The 22086-nt window shown below is 45.3% G+C and overlaps 1 protein-coding gene across 2 annotated transcripts in view; it reads left to right on the top strand.

Moving 5' to 3' along the window:
• The first annotated feature begins 208 nt into the window (after positions 1-208).
• The window catches only part of ZDHHC14 (zinc finger DHHC-type palmitoyltransferase 14), a 292138-nt gene continuing 270260 nt past the window's right edge, over positions 209-22086 (top strand). Inside the window, exon 1 of one of the 2 annotated variants that reach the window (XM_053904321.1) lies at positions 209-1390. In XM_053904321.1, coding sequence (XP_053760296.1) covers positions 1146-1390 — 245 coding nt within the window. In that variant the 5' untranslated portion in view covers positions 209-1145. The remainder of the gene's footprint in view (positions 1391-22086) is intronic. The other variant, XM_053904320.1, reaches the window with a different exon arrangement.

Genomic DNA, 22086 nt, shown 5'->3' with positions numbered 1-22086 from the left:
GTGCACGGCCGCGGGCACAGACCCCCGAGCCGTCCGCGAGCGACGCCGGAGGGAGCCCAGCGTCTTCCCCGGGGTCGCCCGGGGCCCGTCCGAGGGGACCGGGGCTGGGGGTCCGCGGAGTCCGTGCGGGGCTTCGCGGGCGAGAAGGAGGAGCCGGAGGAGGAGCCCGGCTGGCGAGGCGAGGGCCGCCGCCCACCCGGCCGGGAGGAGGCGGACCCGCTGCGAGCGCCGCGCGCGCGCCGGGGCTGAGCCTTGCAAACAAGTGTCTGTGGCGCTCGCCCCGCGGCCCTGAGACGCGCTCCGCCACCCCCGGCGGCCCTCCCTGAGCCCGGCCCGGCCCCTATGGGGCAGGAGGGAGCGAGGGAGCCGCCGGCCGTGCAGCCCACGAGCCGCCGCCGCGACCCTCGGCCCGGGCGGCCCCGGCAGCCCCGCGCGGGGGCCGCGGTCTGGGCTCGGCTGCCAGGCGCGCCGGCGCGGGGTCGCAGCGCGAGCAGCGCCCGGGCTGTCGCCGAGCCCGCTCCTGACAGAATAACGTGCTCGGTTTCCCCACCCCTGGGAGGGGTTGCCGGGGCCGCGAGCTGCCTCCCAGTCTCCACCGCTCTCTCCTGGGGAGGATCCGCCGCCGGGAGGAAGGATTAGAATAAACCTGGCCGAGGCGCCGAAGTGGCTCCCGAGGAAGCCGGGGCCGCCGCCTCGTGTCCCCTCGGGGCGCAGCGCTCGGGGGTCGGCGGGCCGGAGCCGAGGCGCGGCCGGCGGGCCGGCGGCGGCGGCGGCGGCGGGGCCGAGCGAGCGGCTGTGCGAGGGGGCGGGCGCGCAGCGAGCCGGGGGCCGGCCGGGCGGCCCCCCGCGCCCCGCGGGGCCCCGGAGCCCCCGCACGCGGGCTGGAAGCGACTGAGGACCGCCGCCGCGGGCTGCGGGCCAGCACCGTCCCTCCCGGAGGGGGACCCGGCTATGACAGCTGGGCTCCCGCAAGGGTTAACCTGGGTGTCCTCGGCAAAGTTGTCGCCGAGCCGGGAGCCGGCGTAGCGGCCGCGGCGCCGCGGCTCGGGGGGCGGCCGGGCGGCCGGCGGCGGTCGTGGCTCGGCGGGGCCCGCGCGGCCGGGGGGCTTCTGGGGGCGTGCGCCCCCAGCCGGCTGCCCTCGTGGATGCCTCCCGGCGGCGGCGGGCCCATGAAAGACTGCGAGTACAGTCAGATCAGCACCCACAGCTCCTCCCCCATGGAGTCGCCCCACAAGAAGAAGAAAATCGCGGCGCGGAGGAAATGGGAGGTTTTCCCGGGAAGAAACAAGTTCTTCTGCAACGGCAGGATCATGATGGCCCGGCAGACGGGCGTCTTCTACCTGACTCTCATCCTCATCCTGGTCACTAGCGGACTCTTCTTCGCCTTCGAGTAAGTGGCGGCGAAAGCTCCGCGACGCCCGGCTCCCCCTCGCCTCTCCCCGACCCCTGTCCCTCCCCTCGCTACTTTCGTTTTCCAGAAGCCTTATTTGCTGTACGTTGTTATATAATGCAAACCCGCTTCTCCCTCTTTTTTTCTCAAAGGTCTGTGGCCCTTTGATCCCCGGAGACAGTGCAGCCCTGGGGCGGGCTCTGGGAGTGGAGAGGGGAGAGGGGACACTTGGAAGGTGTGCCGGCCTTGCCGCTGGCGCGGGTCGGGTGGCACCGCGCAGGTGACTGATTCTTGCTTCTGTCTCTACTGAGTTTGGAGACCGGCGAGCCAGCCCAGCTGTAGCTTTCTGTGGGAGGGGAGGATGAGGCTGATTTCTCAGGCGGCGATAAATAGAATTGACTTCCTTTCCTGCTCGCAAGCTATAGGGCGTCTTGTTCAGCTCATTTACTAAATCTTCACTATTCAGAATCTTGGCTTTTTTCAGGTTTCAGAGCGAAGGCCTGGAAGGGTAATTTCATTTTTTCATTCTCCTTAGATGGTCACCCTGGATCAACAATTTCTGATTTACCATGAGGTTTCCAAACTCTTTGCTTCAAAAAAAGTTTTTCCATTAAAAACATGTTGCAAGCAAACCCTTTATTCTCCCTTCCTGACGTTGGGGAACAGGTGAAAGGAGACTTTCAGCCTGTCCAGGAGAAGTATGACACTGCATGGTAACTTCTGATTCCAGAAACAGTACTTTGGGACTTTAGGGCTTTTATCTGAAAAAAAGTGCATGCAAGTCTTCCCCGTTTTCAGGAAAATCAAGTTGGCCAGTGGCAACTGTCCTCCTGCCAACTAATGAAAGATTTTCTTATTTATTAATAGATTAGATAAAGTACTTTAACCACATTCCAGAATCAATTTCAATTGCCCTTATTGGGTCCAACATTTGCAATGCAGCTTCTTATGTAATTCTTAATGGTATCCTTTGCTCAATAAAAGTTATAGCTACACCCCCATCCCCAATTTAAAAAAAAAAAGCAATACAGTTATTGGGAGTCCTTTGTGCTTCCAGTATCCTGCTTATTACGGGGCATGGTACCCGTTCAGTCTCCATCTTCTTCTGTTGCATAGGGTTAATTAAACCTTTGTGTTTATTTACTTTTTGTCTCTGATGAGTATTCGTAGGCCTCTGGTTTTGTACCCAGTGTTTGGTGTTCCAAATGCTATGTCAATCAGAAATGAATGATCTCTTGACAGTGTGATGCTTTTCATGTAAAGCCCTCTGACTCTGAGGGAAACGTTTTGTGCCTCAACATTGTGCCGTGGTGAACAGTTATAGCAGGATTGAGTTAGAACAGGTGAGGACAGAGATCTCCCAGGTAAGCCACTCACATCCCCCAGTCCTCACACACAGCCCCTCCATTTCTCTCCTAGAAGTTTAACTTTTGGGCAGTTTTGCAAGGAGGGTGGAACCTCTTGGGGGCCTTGGGGTGGGAAGGGGAAGGTGTGAAAAGGTTTTGGGAATGGCAGGAGAAATGCTCTGTTTCTCCTCTGTTGTTCCCCTTGTCCCTTTCCAGAGAGCCGCTGGTCCTGACAGACCTGGGTCTGAGTCATAATAGATTCAGGCACTGAAATGATGATGCCATGTGGTTGAACACAAATGCCATCCTTCTAATGGTGGCTGTCATTTCAGATGGTCTTCTGGAGTATTCATGATGTTCGTAAGGTGAAAGTTTTGAACTATTGGCATTTTTTTTTTTTTTTAGCAGTTTTAAGGGTGGGGAAAATGGGTTGATTTTGTGAACTCAGCCACAGGTGTGTTTCATGCAGGATGATGAATGTTTCATTTTCTGTCTACACCCAAAGCCACACTGAATGGTTAGAGATCCCCTCTGGTTATACTTGCTGTCTTTTATTTTCTTCGTTCAAACATTGCTTTTAAGCAAACCATCGCTTCTCGAGCCCTGCGTGTGTTTCTTCCAAGAGCTCCCCAAAGTCCTCACTAGTAGGTTGTCAGGGATGTTTCTCTGCTGTCAGCATTGTGTTAACCAGAGGCTGTAGGAATAAACATGTGTGCTGGGATTTCATTAGCTCCTACTGGTAGCTTCATTTTTAGATAAGCTCTGTGTGTTTTGGTCTTCATGAGTGTTACTTCAATTAGGCAATTTGAAATTTCAAGAAAATAGGCCAATCCTAGGATGATGCCTCAGTTGGGAAAATCATAGGGCTGTTCAAACCATAGAATATTATGGTCTGGCTAAGAATATTTGTCACTGTGTTGCTTTTAAGTTCTTTATCATTGCTAATGACAAAGTGAAATTAAATAACTTTGGCCAAATTAATTTGATGGACTCGGAGAAGCAATTAGTTCCATGCACAGGGTATGAAACGCCAACAGCCTAAAAGAGATCAAAAGAAAATGCCAATTTCGTCTGCCCACTGCCTGCCTGCCTTCTGCCCTTCTTTTAGCTATTTATTGAATATATACTACGTGTTTGCCTATTTGGCTTAATTTCATGTCTAGATAACTTTAACATGAGTAGAATTCGTGTTCAAACATTAGAGTCCATGTCTCCCCATGCAGTTACAAAGGGCAAGGACAAATTTGAAGACACGTGACCTAGCTTCAGACCTCTTTTTCCTGCAACTGTTCCCTACCCTGCTTCTCATTCCCAACCTTGAACAGATGACAAGGAAGTTCTTCTGAGAGAAAGGGACTTATGGGAACATAGCAACAGGTGTTGATGCTGCCTCTGACACTGGGAAAAAGGCAGGGTACAAATGATTATTCCCACATTGAAGGGGAAGTGACGGAGGCATTGAGAGGTGAAATAACCACCCCGGGTCATACACTAACTGGAGGCAAGAGTTTCTGACTGCAAACCTTTTCTGACCCACTGTTCTGCACTTTCTCCGAGTATAGAATAGTGCTTGAAGACTTGGGACTTCGGAAGACAGATCCCAAGATTGTAACCAGGAGTATGACCCTGAGAAAATAATTGGGCTTTTCTAAGCGTCAGTTTCCCAATCTGTTAAATGGGATTAATACTCTCTACCTTAAAGTGTTGTGAAGATTAAGTAAAAAAGTATACTTAATACAGTGTCTCATACATAGTAAGTACTCAGTGAATGGTACCTGTTATTAGAGCAGACCTTAGAAGTAGCTTCCCAAGGACTCCCTTTTCTGAGAGCCTTTGAAGGAGGGAATAGATGGGTTAATAAGCAAGGATCATAGTGATAGCATATTGGGCTGAAAAAAATGCAGACTCGTGTGGTTTGCAATAAATCAAGACCTTTGTATGACTCAGGGGAGTGGCTTCACTCTTGCCTCTTCAGAGTGGGAGTCTTGCAGAGATGTCTGGGGACTGCCCTGGTCCAGACCAGAGCAGGAGCACAGAGGAAGCCTCCAAGAAGCAGGGACTGGATTTCATTAGAAACATGAAGACAGTAAAGAAAGCTACTAGAAGCAACCTGATGCAACTCTACTCATTTTCAAGGAGGGTCAGTCTCTGCATTTTGGGGCATCCTGTGTTCAGCGTAGGCACTGTTAGAGAGCGACGGCATTTTGCAGTTGTATTCAAGAGGGGAGGGAGGAGGCTGGTTGCAGCGCTGTCCAGACTTGTCACTGCTCCTTGCAGTTATTGAGGGGCTGGTTCGTCTAAGACTCACAGCAACATCCTCATTCTCATACCCCCATCCCCAGAATTGCGATTTGCAAAGATCAGTGAACCTTGCCCATTTCTTTGTCTCTTCTTCTCTGACACACACATCCATACAGGCTGCTTTTGTTTCCAGTTGAAGTTTGGAAAATGTCTTTGGTCCTGAACGATTGACATCTCCTAGTCACTGATCACAGGGACAGAAAGAAGCAGATGAACCAGGCAGCCAGATGAGGTGAGGGGAGGCCTGCTCAGCTCTTGGACTTGACAGTCTCCCAGTTCTGTGCTGTGGTCACAGACAGTCTGGAGATGTTTCTGGGGCTGAAACACTTGGGAATGTGGAAGCATTCTTAAATTTGTCATCACTGGAAGTCCACTGATGAGTTGTTTTTTGAAAGCTACCAGTTGTCTTCTCCCTTCTGATTTCCTTCTCTCCTTCCTTTTCTCCTCCCCTCCTTCCCTTTGTTTCTTTGCCCTCCTTCTCCTCCTTCCTTCTCTGGCTAATCCCCTCTGAAATAATTGAGGAATGATTGGTAGTCTGTAGAACTGGGGTGATGTTTGCTTTGGAGATGGAACACAGGACTGTCCCCCATAAACAAAAGTGCTATCTCCTTTCATTTCTCCCTTATAGATTGGAAATCCTTTATTATTTAGTAGAAGATACTGCCATTACAACATATAAGGACCCTCTATTTTCTCAACTTCCCTGTTGAGAATTGCATCAAGTTTTCCACCATCTCAGAAAACAGACGGAATGTGTCCTATTTTCTGGCTGGATGCTGGCCATGCCATGCCTCGTAGAACACCATGGGCTTAAGAGTAGACAGTAGGAGATGACCATCAGGGTGCTACCCTGACCATTCCCTATTAACCAAGTAGGTGCTGTCGAGGATACTTTATAGCCCACAAGATCCACAAGAGTTTGGGATTCACAGGAATTTCAGGTGGCATCAAAACCTTATTAATGACCTCTTGGCACGAGGGCACCGATCCATTCATTGGTGTGCAAGGTCAACGCGTGTAAGTTCCATGAGGATAGGGAATGCGTTAGCTTGTTCATTGTTGTGTTTTATCTCTGGTACCTAAAATAGTACCTGGTACATAGGAGGCTCTCAGTAAATATTTGTTGTTTATGGAATAATGGTAATACTGAAACACTCTGAAAAATAACTCCCTCACGCTTCAGTTTTTCATCTTGTAAAGTTGTAAACACTAAAATTTCTCTTGCCTTACAGAGCACAGTTGCCTTAGAAACTTTGATTATTAGGTGTAATTCTTCTGAATTTAGAATTGGGTCTCAGCCCTTTTCAAATACACTAATTGAAGCAGAGGAAATAAAAGGTTTCTTAGCTATTTAGAAAACTAGTGACAGAGTCGAGATGTTCCCTTGGCTAACTAAGGCCTCTCTGTAGTTTTTCTTTATTTTTTAAGTAAATGCTTTGAGCAAATAAAGCACTCATATATATATATATATATATATATATATATATATATATATATGTATACGTATATATATATGTATATATACATATATATGTATATATACACACACATATACATACATACATACACACACACATACACACATACATACACACATATATGTATATCACCGTTACCCAATTACCACTAGTACCTAGAATAATTTTACATTTTATGGGTTCTTGACTTTTGATACTTGAATTTATTTAATAAAACTCTTAAGGAGACTGTTGACTCTCAGCTAGTAGGAAGTGATACCCAGTTATGCAGAAAGGACGCCTGTAGGTTCCCCTAATAAGGTAATGATGGTCAATTACTTAATGGGCCATATCTACATAACCTGGAGATTTTTCTCTTGCAGTGCAATGTTGCACATAATTTATTCACGGCAGAGTCACTATGTCTCAGCAAAAGAATTTAAATTAAGTGTTTCAAGGAAGTGCATTCATTTTTTTTGTAGCTGAGGTTGGTGGGAAAGGGAAGGCAGTGGTAGCCAATAGGTATTTCTATTTAGTTACATCTGGGAATTTGGGTCTGATAAAAAGTTAGTTCAGGTAAGTGTTGGGGTCCATCTTAATGCTTTTGTTTAGTGCTTTACTAAATATAAATGTTGGTCCCAAATCAAACTGGTTTTTTACAAACTGGATGATCTTCTATCTGCTCAGTTCTCCCCTTTAGATAATATTATATCCATGCAGAAGATCATATGTAACATATGTGCAAGTGTTGAAATAAAATACCACCACTCAACTCAAGAACCACATCGATACCAGGGCTTTTGAATCTGTTCATACCCTCTGGGTTTTAGCTCTGTTCCATCTCCCTGCTCACCTCCCTGAGGTCATCACCACCTGAGCTTAGTCATTATTAATACCTTGCCTCTTTTTCCTCAAGGTTTTTAAATGTATACATTCGCAAATAATAGATTATTTAGTTTGGCTCATTTTTCTGTATAAAAAATAGAAATAAAAAATTCCTATGTCTATAAAAAAGTAAAGAGATCTTTTGTACATGTAAAAAAACCCTTCCATCTCTGCCCTTTCCCCTCCTTCTCCCCAATTAAACAGTAAGTTGCAGACATCATGCCCTTTGATACCCAAATTGTTCGGTATTTAATTCTTTTGTGTGTATGTGTGTCAGAGAGGGAGAGAGAGAGAGAGACAGAGACATAGAGGGAGAGAATCTCTACACTCAGTGCAGAGCCAGACATGGGGCTCAATACCACGACTCTGGGATCATGACTTGAGCTGAAATCAAGAGTCAGCCGTTCAGCATTTAATTCTTTTTTTTTAATACTTTTATTTATTTATTTTTGAGACAGAAAGAGACAGAGCATGAGCAGGGGAGGGGCAGAGAGAGAAGGAGACACAGAATCCGAAGCAGGCTCCAGGCTCTGAGCTGTTAGCACAGAGCCCAATGCAGGGCTTGAACTCACGGACTGTGAGATCGTAACCTGAGCTGAAGTCGGATGCTTAACCGACTGAGCCACCCAGGCGCCCCTCTCAGCATTTAATTCTTGAGCAAAAGATCTTTTCTTAACTTAACATGGTACAATTGACCCTTGAACAACACAGGTTTGAGCTGTGCGGTCTACTCATATATGAATTTTTTTCACAGTATAGTCCTGTAAATGTATTTGCTCTTCCTTATGGTTTTCTTAATAACATTTTCTTTTCTCTAGCTTACTTTATTGTAAGAATACAGTACATAATGCATATAACATACAAAATATGTGTTAGTTGACTGGTTACCTGTAAGGCTGCTGGTCAATAGTAGGCAATTAGTAGTTAAGTTTTGAGGGAGTTGAAAGTTATACACCCATTTTCAACTGTATGGGGTGAAGTGGGGTTGGCACCCCTAACCCCCATTTTGTTTAAGAGTCAACTATAGGGGTGCCTGGGTGGCTCAGTCGGTTAAGCGGCCGACTTTGGCTCAGGTCATGATCTCGTGGTCTGTGAGTTCGAGCCCCGCGTCGGGCTCTGTGCTGACAGCTCAGAGCCTGGAGCCTGTTTCAGATTCTGTGTCTCCCTCTCTCTGACCCTCCCCCGTTCATGCTCTGTCTCTCTCTGTCTCAAAAATAAATAAACGTTAAAAAAAAATTTTTTTTTTTTAAATTAAAAAAAAAAAAAGAGTCAACTATAATGGTATCAATTTCAGTCAATTTAATGTGGCTGCAACAGTCCATATTCAAATTTTGCTATTTGTCCCAATATTGTTGTGTTTAACTTTATGATCTTGGTATTTGTTTGTGCTTATATAATATGTCTTGTTTCTTTTTTCTTCCTTCTAGCCTTCATATAAGTAAACTGCATATTTCTGGTATTCCATTTTATTTCCTGTAACAAATTTAGGCTGTATTTCTTTGTATTTTTTTAGTAGCTTAAGAGCTCAGCTATGCGTCTTTACCCTATTAGAGTCTACCTCCAAATAGTAATACTGTACTTCACAACTAATGTAAGAAGCCTAATACATTATAATTGTACTTACTTGTCTTACACTTTATAGATCTTATTGTCATATGGTATATATCTGTGTGTGCTATAAAGCCAGTAATGTTGCTACTTTAAAGCTGTCAATTGTATGTGAAAGAAACATAAACATACATGCATACATACATACATACATACATATGTGAAACAAAGATACTTTAAAGTAAAACATATACACACTTATAAAATCTAAAATAACATATACATTTATACATATATCAAATGGAGATAATTTTAAGTGGAGTTTTATATTTATCTTTACATATTTACCATTTCTAGTACTGTTTATTTTTTCCATCTTTATCATTTCTCTTTGGCCTAAAGTATTTCTTTTCGTATTTCTTGATGTAGGTCTGCTGGTGACAAGTTCTTAGATTTTGCTTTTTCTGAAAATGTTTCTTTTGCCTTCATTTTTAAGGGAGAGAAGATATTTTCACTGGATATAGAATTCTAGTTTGACAGTTAAAAAAATTTTTTTTTTTTTTAGTGTTTATTTAGCTTTGAGAGGGAGAGTCACAGAATGTGAGTGGGGGAGGGGCAGAGAGAGAGGGAAACACAGAATCCGAAGCAGGCTTCAAGCTCTGAGCTGTCAGCACAGAGCCTGATGCAGGGCTTGAACTGTGAGATCATGACCTGAGCCGAAGTTAGACACCCAACTGACTGAGCCAACCAGGCACCCCAAGTTTGACAGTTTTTTAAATCAGAACTTTGAAGACATTGGCCCATTGTCTTCTGGCCTGTTTTGTTTCTGATGTGAAGTTAGCCTTTATTTTTAGCATATTCCCCTGTGGTATGTAATGGCTGAGTTTTTTCCCATCTGATTTTGTATTTTGTTTTTTCTTTTTTTTCAGCAGCTGAACTACGACATGCTCAAGTGTAGTTTTCTTTCTGTTTAGGGTCAGGCTTTGCTAAGACTTCTTGGATCTGTAGGTTGATATCTTTCATCAGTTTTAGAGATTTTTTTCCATCCATTGTTTCTTCAAGTATTTCTCTTGTCTCTTATCCCATGTTTTTTTATACTCTTTTCTTTTTTAATTTTTGTTTTTCAGTTTGAATAATTCCTATTGATCTGACTTCAGGTTTCCTGATCCTTTCCTCTGCTGTGTCTTGTTAATGTTAAACCATCTTTAATGTCTTATTTTTTTTATTTTTAGCATTTCTACATTAAAAAAATAGTTTTTATATAGCTTAAAAACTAATTTCCAGTCTTTTCCTGAAATTCTCCACCTATTCGTGTCCATGTTTTCCACTGGATCCTTTAACATATTTTTTGGTAGTTATTGTGCCGAATGATTCCAACAGCTGTATCACCTCTGTGTCTGCTTCTTTTGGCTGTTTCTTCTCTTGGCTGTGGGTTATATTTTCTCCCTTCTTTGTGGGCCTCATAATTTTTGATGCATGCCAGATATTGTGTGTAAAAGAATCATAGAGGATGCAGTAATATAAAAGGGCACGCCTTTTTAGCAGGCTACTAGTGTGTAGGCTGAGTCAATCTAACGTGTTATTGAAATGCGTGTGATCTTTATTGAAGCTTTCATTAGATCCATTTTGTCACTGAGTTCAAATATTTTGAGGACAGAGACTTTCCCTTTAGCAGGAATTGAGATCTGACCCCTGGCTAAACTCTTAGTTTTCTTTATGCTTTACAACCCAGCAGCAGCTTACCCAACTGTGGAAGATTTCTGTTTTTCAGCCAGTATGCCAGCATTTTGGAGTACTGGCGAGTTTTCTTTGCTTTTAGTACTGTCCCAGCCTTCGTCACCACAGCACATCTCTCTCGGTCCAGCTATCCAGCCTCAGCTTTTGGAGGGCTGCTGCAGTGCCTATGGTGAGGGCCTGAAGTGCATAAGGGAGATTTTTTCAGTATTTATGCTCTGACCCCTGCCTACTCTTGGGAAGGTCCTGTAGCCCCCAGGGCAGTTGCCTCTCAACTCTTCTGCCCTGCCCCCAGCCTTTGGTATACTCTTGTTGTGTGTTTGGTGAAGATATATGGGAAGGAGTTGGCTGGTGGTGCAGACTTACTCTGTGGTTCAGGCTCCCTGGAATTCATATCCATACGGCCATCCATTGGCCATTAAACTTGCTTAAAAATTTACCTGCTTCCTCCTTACTCCTGGCTATGGTGGATTCCTGTTTTTCCTACCACTTTGCTAGGAGTGGAAGCAGCTGTTGGCCTTTCTTCTCTTGGGAAGGGCTCAACACATTTAAGCTTCTGTGCACCCTCAGCTCCCTGATATATTTTAAAAAACTGCTTTTGTAGCTAATGTGGCCTCATTCTCATTGTCAGGGTGGGAGTGATTGCTTTTACAACTTTCAACTTGTGATTTTTTTGTTAATATTGTGTTTCTTAGATTTATGCATGTGGTTGCATATATATGTAATTAGTTTTTGTTGCTATAATATTTGGTTTGTGTAAATACACTCAATTTATTCCTCATACTATTTCTGGTCTTTCTTTTTTGGACTTCTTGCTGATTCTTGGCATTTACTATCATTTTAAAGGATACAGTATGCAGTGCTGCCTCTTCATAGGTTTTGATTTCTTCTTAAATGTGTCCTGGCAATGCCTATGACATCTGGGCCCAAGTGCTTAGGCCTGGTGGCAGAATTTAGCATGGGATTCAATCTATGATGCTCTTATATGATGGTAAAATAGTTATCAAAGGATAAATCATAACTATCAACTGATCATTGAAGTTATGTACAATTAAGAGCAAGGTTTATAGAAATCTGTATCCTTGTGATAAGTGAGATACTTTATCACAAATCTTCATCTGCCAGTTTAATTTGATGCTAGTTTTTCATTGATTTAAAAAGAAATCTTAACTTTTTATCCCCCACTTCTAATACTTTGAGTATGGAATCTCTGGCTGATCTCATGCCCAGCTTAGATATAAACCCTCAGAATACTTGTAATTAAGGTTCTGTTACTGACCTCTTGTCATGTAGCTGGCTCTGGTTGAAAGTCCTGATAGAAGGGATTTATGATTGAACCAGGCAGCTCTCAGCTCATGTAGACTCTTCAGTCTGCCTAGCGCTCTACATGAGCAAGAAAATCTCTTCCTCTGCCATGAGCAGTCCCAGAATGAAGAGAAAGGTGACAGCTGTGTGTGTGTTCGTGCGTGCGTGTGTGTGTGTGTGTGTGTGCGCGCATGCGTGCGTGTGTTCTTTTCCCGGGACTGCATTCCTCCAGTCTGTAGATGCTGTGCTACCCTTAATTGAGGTCTATTTTTGCCTCTACTTCCTTGGCCCTTCACAGCTGGAAACTAGAATGCCGTCGGAACAGGCTTCTCTGTCTCCCTCTAGGGATTTTTGAGGTAGAGCTTCTTTCAACTGTAATGAGACCTTTTTATTTTAGAACACTTTAAGCACATTTGGACAGAACATACCATTTATAAAAATAGGAATATAGTAATTTCCATACATCTTCAGACTGGGTTTTAAAACTGCTGACCTCAAAGTCCAGGGGAACCTGGCCTTGCTGTTGAGAACCATCAGAGCGCAACCAGCCTGGGCAAGGTGGCCGATAGAGAACTGTGTAGCCAATGGCCTCTGGGGCTGGATGTGGTTTGCCTTGAGGTAGTCCTTCCGTGGAGGAATTCTGCCTAACTCACTTGGGAAAGGATTTAAGCTCCCTAAGGCTGGTATCTTGTCAGGTGCCTCTCATGAATACAGAAACAGCTTATTTTAACACAAAACGTGGAAGTCTATTAGAGGCATTAGTTTTACTTGCTGAGGTGAGAAATTATTGCCACCCTTGTACAGATAGTAAAAATAAAATGGGTCCCCAAAGTGTGTGTTCCTGACTACTTCCTTGAAAAAATCTGGTATCCTTCTTTTTGGCTTTTGTTTTTCCTTTTCTCTTAATGGTGTAGGAGATTGTGACTACTTTCTCTTTACTTGAAACTTTTCTTCCTTTAGCTTCTAGGATGTTTGTCTTCTGCTGATCTTTTTTTCCCCTCCTGTATTGTATCTGTTGTGTCTTTCCTGCCCTGGATTCACTTTGCTCATTCCCCTTCCGCCTTTCTTACTTTCTTGAGCAAGTTTGAATTATCATGGTGATCACTCTTGCTTCTTCCATTGTGACTTCCATCTCTTCTCTTTCTCCCTCGCCTAGGGTGCTTGCCTTCTAGTCTTGAATTACTCTTGCCTGTGGAGATCTCTCACTCAGTTGTCCTCTGATGCCCAGAAGGCCAGGCATTGAGGGCTGCCTGTTCCTGGATCCACCCCTCTCAGTGAAGACAACACCTCCCTAGTCCCCAGCACTGTGCCTCAGGTGTGCTCCTGTTTCCCCCTTTCTCTTGGACTTCAGCCATCACCCTCTTCTGATCCTTTCCTTTCATGTCTCTTGGGCTGTATTCTTCCTCTCTGTTTCCATACGTGATGTGGCGGTTTTCAAACATTCATAAAATCTTTAATCCTCTTTCTGTAAAAAAAAGGATGGACTATAATTCTTCTCCTTTTTTTTCAATGTTTATTTATTTTTGAGAGAGAGAGAGAGAGCATGAGCAGGAGAGGGGCAGAGAGAGAGGGAGACACAGAATCCGAAGCAGGCTCCAGGCTCCGAGCTGTCAGCACAGAGCCCGACGCGGTGCTTGAAGTCACAAACCGTGAGATCGTGACCTGAGCCTAAGTCAGGTGCTTAACCGACGAGCCACCCAGGCGCCCCAGTTCCTCTCCTTTTGAATATATGGGTCTACCTTAGTGGCTTTAGAACTGAGGTTCTAAAGAATAGAACATGGCGGAAGTTTAGCCGTGTGATTTCTGAGGCGAGGTCACAAATGTGGTGGAGCTTTCATCTGGTGCCTGAGTTCCATCTGTCTCAGGACATGTACCTTCAGAGCCGCGAGATACCATGTGAGAAGTCTAGCTACATCGTACAGAGATTCCATACAGTACAGAGGCCGCGTGGAGAGTCCAGACCACACAGGAAGGTGCCCGTGGATCTCCCAGCTCTTCCAGCCCCCAGCTGTTCGAGTCTTCCTGGTGCAGACATGTGAGCGAGTGAGCCTTCACATGATTCCACTCCCCCACTTCCCCGAGTCTTTGAGCCACCCCAGCGGAAGCCACATGGAGTAGGCATGAACTATTCCTGCCTAGTTCTCTCCACATTGCAGATTTGTGGACAGAAGTGTTGTTGTTTTAAGCCATTACCTTTTGGAGAGGTTTATTAGACTGGAAAGCTTAACTACCAGAAAATCTCAAATGAAGTGTTGAGACTATTTTGGAGGATGCAGCGATTACTGCGTGACTCACAACACTAAAGTTATAGTGCTATAACTTGAGAGGTCTTTTTTTTTTATTTATTTATTTTGAGAGAGAGAGAATCCCAAGCAGAGTTCGAACCCATGAACCAGGAGATTATGACCGGGGCCAAAGTTGGACGCTTAACCGACTAAGCCACCCAGGCACCCCTGTAGCTTGAGAAGTTTTAAAAATTTATGGTAGCATCAGGGTTAGCTTTTCTCCCCACTTCCATTCGGACGTGTCCTCGAATAGGAGAGAAAGGAGTTGCTCCTCAGTAATGCATTCACAATTGTGCCAAACCCCGGGTCTAACCCTCGGTAGAAGTGTTTTTGTTGGAAAAGTGGTTTGAGCTCAGTGATGTAGGTCCTCATCAGCCCATGCCTGGACCACAGCCCCGGCCTCCTTTCTCAGATTTTCTTCCGTGTTGTGTTTGTTATGTTTGTAGTGATAGACTCTCACACCCATTTTGTGAAAAAGTAAATGTACACAAAACTGTTGAAATCTGGTTTTTAAGATCTGTCTGTTTTTCTTACAACTTATTAAGAGTGACAGATGACAATCTCTGTATTCTTGGAGATCTCTGTGTAGAGCCATCCATCTGTTGACTTTGGAGAGGGTTCATTTGGAAACGTGACCCTGGTAGGGACTCCTCTTCAAGATTGTTGTGTACTAGGATGCTCATTCTTCCCTGGGTTATTGAGACTGGGGACCTGGCTTACCTACCCTCCATGCTTTTGACCCACTGAGTCCTTTCCAGTAACAGCCTGTGGTCGCCTTATGTCTGCAGAGCCATGCTGCCCCAGAGATGGGCAGCTAGACAACCAGTGACTCCCAGTGACCCGATCTTTCGAGTGGGCCTCAAAGTGATATAATCAATGCAGTTTATCATCTTGAATGGTACTATTTTGAGGTCTTTTAATGCCGTCAATTTCCCATGCACACATTCTTGATGACAGATAAGTACATTTTTGAACATATAAGCCAAAGTCAAGTTAAATTCTGTAGCTATATATAGTTTATTTGTCTTTCTGACCAGAGAGAAAAATTCTTTACTCAGATCTCACACTTACTAGCTTGGTATAAATTTTCCTGCTTCATCTTTAAGATAGCAGCCCATGCAAATTAAATTCTGGAATGGTCCCAACACACACATTTAAATGGTGTTTATACTCTATTTAGGAGACATACTGACTTTGTGTTTCTGTTTCTATTCCTTTAGCTATATGCATATTTTGTGCAGATATTTCAAAAGGTATGGTCTTGTCTTTTAAAGATAAATAGATACTGAAAGTTAGAGAACTCTATTCTTTGTCATTAAATTACTATTTAGTCAGGATTAACATTGAATAACATTGTATACAGGATTGTCTCTTTGGCTCAAATAAAAAAATAAAGGTAAGAGGTATTATTTTTTTAAGTTATATTCCTTTACTGAGCTAGACAATTATTAAAATTCTATTTTTTATTTAAAAGTTGAAATGGCAACAAAGTGTCCCATTCATTCATTACAGAACTCCCTTGCCTCTTGGCTATGGATGGTTATAATGATATAAGAAATGATGGATCTGTTCTCTAGAACATGAGATTAATATTTCTCTCCACTCTAAAGAGGGTACGAACTTTTTGATTTTAGGATGTTGGATGGGTTTGGTCCGGTCACCCAGACTTGACCCTGGTTGGTGTTTTCAAAAAAGATCTCAAGCTTTCCTGATTGCAAGCCCTGATCACGCACAACAGGGAGAGTTAAAGTGTAGAAATAAATGGAATTGTTTCCCTTTCTCCTCGTTCTCTCTTTCCTCCGCATAAGTTTTCTGTTGCTGCCATAACAGATTACTGCATAGTCAGTGGTTTAAAATCACACACAGTAATTATATGACAGTTCTGTAGATTACAAGTTGGACATGGGTTCCCTGGAAGGGGCAAGACCTTGGGCTGGACGTCTTTCTCCAGCTACAGGTGGTTTCCTGACAGGGACTTGGCTGGAAGCTGACAGATGCCAGCATTCCAGTAGCTGGGAGAACAAATGCTTCTGTCCTAAAAAGAATAGACAGTAGGGTGGGGCGGGAAGGGTAATCTCTATGGCAGATGGCAGCATCCACTACAGTTAGTGACAGTTGAATGTTGCAGGTGGGTCAGCTACCTGGTGGGATGACCCGGATTGGGCGGGGGCAGGGGGAGAGGGGGACAATCCAACAGCAGAGGGAGAGAGGGATCCCATCTGGCAGGCCACAGATGGGATCAGGGCAGCCCCAGGGACCTAAAAGTGTCAGGCAAGTCTCTAGTCCTGGAGGGTCACAAAATAGAGCCTCAAGTGTGGGGAACCTGAGGAGTTTGGGGCAGGGATGTGCTCCTGGGACTGGACACCGTGTGAAGGTAGCACAGCAGCCTCCTGGCAGGGGAGAGTCCCTGATGGTGATGTTGGTGCTCTGTCCCCTCTGGATCTGCATCTTAGGACCTGCTGAGCCAGCCTGCATTTGTGGGGAGAAAGGGGAAGGCAAGGCTGGGAATCAGGCTGAACCTGACCGTTACTGAGATTCCCTTCTGAGTGTGAGATGGACCTTTGTCCCCCGAAAAAGACTTTATAATTGTCATTGTTTTCTGCCCCTGTCTTCACCAAGGACAGAATATGGCAGTAATTAGCGATGCTCTAGAAAAAAGCTTAAAGAAGTATTCTTTCTTCTGAATCAGGAAAACTGGGGAGATGTCTTATAGGAACGCAGTTGGTTGTATCAAACTGAGCTATTTCTCCTTGTATTTTGGAACGAATATTGTCATTCTTATTTATTTCACATTTTTTTTCATTAGTCATAATGATTTCTCTACCAGTAAGGCTGCTCTCGGTGGCTACACTGACCAGCACAGGGACGGGGGTGGGGGGTGGGGAGAGAGGAGAGCTCTGACTGCGTGTACAATACACGTGCAGGGCAGGTGTGGCAGATAGTTTGCTTGTTTCCAGAATATCCACAGTCAGGTTCATTCAGCCTCCAAAGAAAAGTATTGTTTTTTATGTTTATTTACTTATTTTGAGAGAGAGAGGGAGAGAGAGAGAGACAGAGACACAGAGAGAGAGAATCTCAAGCAGGCTCTGCACTGTCAATGCAGAACCAGACATGGGGCTCAGTCTCACAACTGTGAGATCATGACCTGAGCCAAAAGGAAGAGTCAGACACTTAACTGACTGAAACACTGAGGTGCCCCCAGAAAAGTGATTTTACTTGAAGTGTCTTGTCTAATACATTGATCAAAATACTTAAGACATTGGGGCGCCTGGGTGACTCAGTTGGTTAAGCATCCGACTGTGGCCCAGGTCACGGTCTTGTGGTCCTTGGGTTTGAGCCCCATGTTGGACTCTGTGCTGATGACTCAGAGGCTAGAGCCTGCTTCCGATTCTATGTCTCCCTCTGTCTCTCAAAAATAAATATACATTAAAAAAAAGAAAATTAAAAAAAAATACTAATGAAGGCATCTATGAACCTATGCTGTATTTTGGAGGGCAACTAAAATGTTTGTTTCCAGACCATTTGATCAGACCATGCTCTCCTGGTTCCCACGCTTAGACCGATAGGAGACATCATCCTTGTGAACGAGGGTTCCATCTCATCCTTCAGCCCATCTATTTTTTTCTCAACACTCTTCCCATATCTTTCTCCATGAAATATTTACCCCTCTTTTGCTTTTGCTAGTATTTCTGTTCCCTTTACTCAAGAAGTACCCATTGAGCATCTCATGCATATCAAACGCAAGGTGTCATGTATTGGGGATTCTTTGTATATCCCATGGAGGGGCTGTGGTCTCCTGTCAGGGCCACGGTTGGCATTTTCCGAGTCTCTGAATAAGCACCGTGCCACGACATAAGAAATAAAGGCACTTGCAACGTTCATCATGAGTAATTGTATGTATATGCCTTTTCTTCAGACAGGCTTAGATCTCATTCTTTTTTTTTTTTTCTTTAATGTTTATTTTTTTGAGAGAGAGAGAGAGCACAAGTGGGGGAGGGACTAAGAGAGAGGGAGACACAGAATCCGAAGCAGGCTCCAGGCTCCATGCTGACAGCACAGAGCCCAACCCGGGGCTCAAACCCACAAACTGTAAGATAATGACCTGAGCTGAAGTCGGACACTCAACGACTGAGCCACCCAGGCACCCCACCCGTTTTAAGATTCTTGTTTCAAAGGCACAAAAGCAGTTTTTCTTATTGTCATTCATATGAAGAAAACAGAGCCCCCGGAAGGTTCATGGTTTTGTGAAGAAAGGTCTGGAGCCAGAAACTCTGCCTTCCGCGCTCTTTCTAGTACTGGAGTTGGGTTTTTCTGCCGGGCTGGAGCTAACCCAGACATTGACTCTCCCCCATGCACATTTCTTTGCACATCACAGCTTTTTTTGAGGCTATGCCTGATCTGCCCCATTCTCTGTGGACCCCTCCCAGGGACCAGGCTGGCCAGGATGGCCCTGGTCCTGATGCCACACACACACCGTCCCTACTGTAGATGCGGGCCTGTGTTGGGCCCCCAACAAACACTGGTCAGACTGCTGTGCAAAGGGACAGGAATGATGACATCTGTCCAAGGGGAGGTTCGCTCAGAGTCAGTTGTGTCATTACCACCAGGGCTGGATTAAACCCTTTCAAAAGCCATGAACATGGAGAAGTTTCCATGGCCAAACCCCTTCCCCACCACCACATGTAACTTGTATACAAAAATAAGTTGTAAAACACAAAACTCACCTTCTTCCAATTGCAAAATTCTGAATAAGCTCGCTGAAGCTATACTTTCCTCCATTTTCACGCCCTTGCTGTACTGATGTCCTAAACCATTGTGTGGTCTGCCCTGGGGATAACTCGCTGAGGTCTCACCCTAGAGAGTTGTAGGGATAGAGCCCGAGTGCCAGCCACAGCCCTGGAGCCCTTGTCTGTGTCCTACCCACCCCAGCACGAGAATGCCAATGCCGCTGTTGTCTCCACTCACGCTGTCACCACTGTGCTTCCTGGAGGGCGGCACTGGGGACAGTGACTGCATAGCCCCTACATAGCCCACACTCTGAACAGCGGCTTTTTAAAACTTCTAGAGCATGACTTACACCCAGCAGTTCCTCATGGAGACCCACGACACAGGCATACACTCACATCCACACACACACTTGCACACGCGCTCGCTAAAATGGATTCACAAAGCGACACTTCGTGTGCAGTGAGCTCTATTCTAGTCACTCTATTGTTTCATCCTAGAATATTTCACTTAAGAAATCCTTCTGGCCCACTGCATTGATTTAGTGACCCCCCCCTCCAACCTACAAACGGAGGAACACTGTGCCATCCCATGACAGCCAAGACACCACTGCTGCCCTCGGGTGCCAGGTCCCCACACCCCCCGTCTTCACCCCTGTGTGTCTTCTGCCTGAACTCCTCCCCTCACTTCCAGACGCACGCCTACGAGATGTGCAACAACCCATCTTTCCTCGTCTTACTCAAGCATACGTGTGTCGTGCAGCCTTCTCGACACCCCGGTTGTGGACACAGCTATGTGCTAATGACACTCTTTGTCCCGTGTCTCTGGCGCTCACCGTGTGCCTTCGTTTGCTGCGCATGCCTTTCTCATCCGCCGGCTGGGAGCTCACTGAGCCCTGGCCTGTCCCGCTGTGCTTTGGCTCCTGTGCATTTGGGACCAGTGTGTGGCACACAGTGGGTACTGCATCAGTGATTCCGGAACCGCATTAAAATGATACCCTTGAGTGGAGGGGCCAACCCAAACCTGCTCTTCCAGCCAGGCACATCTACTGATAGGTTCCCATACATGCAGGGTTTGCATTAGCCCAGCTAGCTCTCTGTCACATGCTAAAGCCTTTCTACAAGGGCCAATGAAGTAACCATGATCAGGAACCCAAGGTGTAGACATAGAGGTCAAAGACATATAGAAACACTGGTCTTTCAAATAATGGACTTCTAGGAACTTTTTTTAGAAACATGAAAACATGGGGCGCCTGGGTGGCACAGTCGGTTAAGCGTCCGACTTCAGCCAGGTCACGATCTCGCGGTCTGTGAGTTCGAGCCCCGAGTCAGGCTCTGGGCTGATGGCTCGGAGCCTGGAGCCTGTTTCCGATTCTGTGTCTCCCTCTCTCTCTGCCCCTCCCCCGTTCATGCTCTGTCTCTCTCTGTCCCAAAAATAAATAAAAAACGTTGAAAAAAAAATTAAAAAAAAAAAAAGAAACATGAAAACATGTAAAAATAAGTGGTTTTTTAAAATAATGATTTTTTTTCCATGATTAGTGTTGACTCTTGTCAATCTAGGACAGTATTCTAGAACGTTGCTAGCTCTACACAGGATTCCTTTTCTCTTACATTTGATCATCTAGTGGTAGAATGGGTAAAATTTTCCCCATTTTACAGGTGAAGAAACAGGCTCAGGAAGCTCGGTGACTTTCGGTCACACAGAGGCACACCGGCAAATGGAGGGTGAGAATGTACAGCTTTTTTTTTTTTTATATACATTTATTCATTTTTGAGAGACAGAGACAGAGTATGAGTCGGGGAGGGGCAAAGAGAGGGGGAGACACAGAATTTGAAGCAGGCTCCAGGCTCTGAGCTGTCAGCACAGAGCCTGATGCAGGGCTCGAACTAACAGATTGTGAGATCATGACCTGAACCGAAGTCAGACGCTCAACTGACTGAGCCACCCAGGTGCCCTGAGAATGGGCAGCTTTTTTTTTTTTTTTTTTTTTTCAACGTTTTTTATTTATTTTTGGGACAGAGAGAGACAGAGCATGAACGGGGGAGGGGCAGAGAGAGAGGGAGACACAGAATCGGAAACAGGCTCCAGGCTCCGAGCCATCAGCCCAGAGCCTGACGCGGGGCTCGAACTCACAGACCGCGAGATCGTGACCTGGCTGAAGTCGGACGCTTAACCGACTGCGCCACCCAGGCGCCCCAGAGAATGGGCAGCTTTTGATGGCCTGTCTGGGGCTTACCCGGTGCATCTCCCTTTTTCTTTTTTTTTTTTTTTTTAAGCTTATTTACTTATTTTGACAGAGAGAGAGAATGCAAGCAGGGGTAGAGACGGGGGGACAGAGGATGTAAAGCGGGCTCTGACGGTAGAGAGGCTGATGCAGGGCTCAAACTCGTGAACCATGATGTCATGACTTGAGCCGAAATCTACAGTCAGATGCTTAACCACCTGAGCCACCCAGGTGCTCCTTTTGGGAGTCTTGAGTAGAATCAAGATAGGTAAGTGTAGCCCTTGATTTTATGACAAACTGTATAATTGATAATTTTAGAAAAGTTTAGCTTTTCTCTTTTGAAATTTTTTTGAAAAATGTTTTATTTATTTTTGAGGGATAGTAGGGGCAGAAGGTAGAACGGGACAGAGGATCTGAGATGGACTCTGTGATGACAGCAATGAGCCTGATGTGGGATTCGAACTCACAAATCATGAGATCATGACCTGAGCCAAAGTCAGATGCTTAACCGACTGAGCCACCCAGGTGCCCCTATGTCTTTTCTAAGGAGGGTAGCACAGGTGGCAAAAGGGAATGTGATGTTCTCATCCTCATAGCTGTCAACACAACTTGTCTTCAACGTGAAATTCTTCTGATCATTTCTTGTTTTAAGCTTTTATTTCTTCCTGGAAAAAAGTAATGAGTAGATTGCTATTTCCTCTGTCATTTGAAGGTATTAATACTCTCTGGCTGGCGGTGCATATAATACTATTACTTTCTGGATGGGCTTGCTGCATCGTACAATAAAAAGTCATGCCGGGGCACCTGGGTGGCTCAGTCGGTTGAGCGACCGACTTCGGCTCAGGTCATGATCTCACGGTTTGTGAGTTTGAGCCCCGCATCGGGC

Source organism: Panthera pardus, unplaced genomic scaffold (genome assembly GCF_024362965.1).
Source record: "Panthera pardus isolate Hobbes unplaced genomic scaffold, ASM2436296v1 HiC_scaffold_17, whole genome shotgun sequence".
NCBI lineage: Eukaryota > Metazoa > Chordata > Mammalia > Carnivora > Felidae > Panthera > Panthera pardus.
Note: the sequence above shows the minus strand (reverse complement) of the source record. Positions and strands in the feature narration are given on the sequence as shown.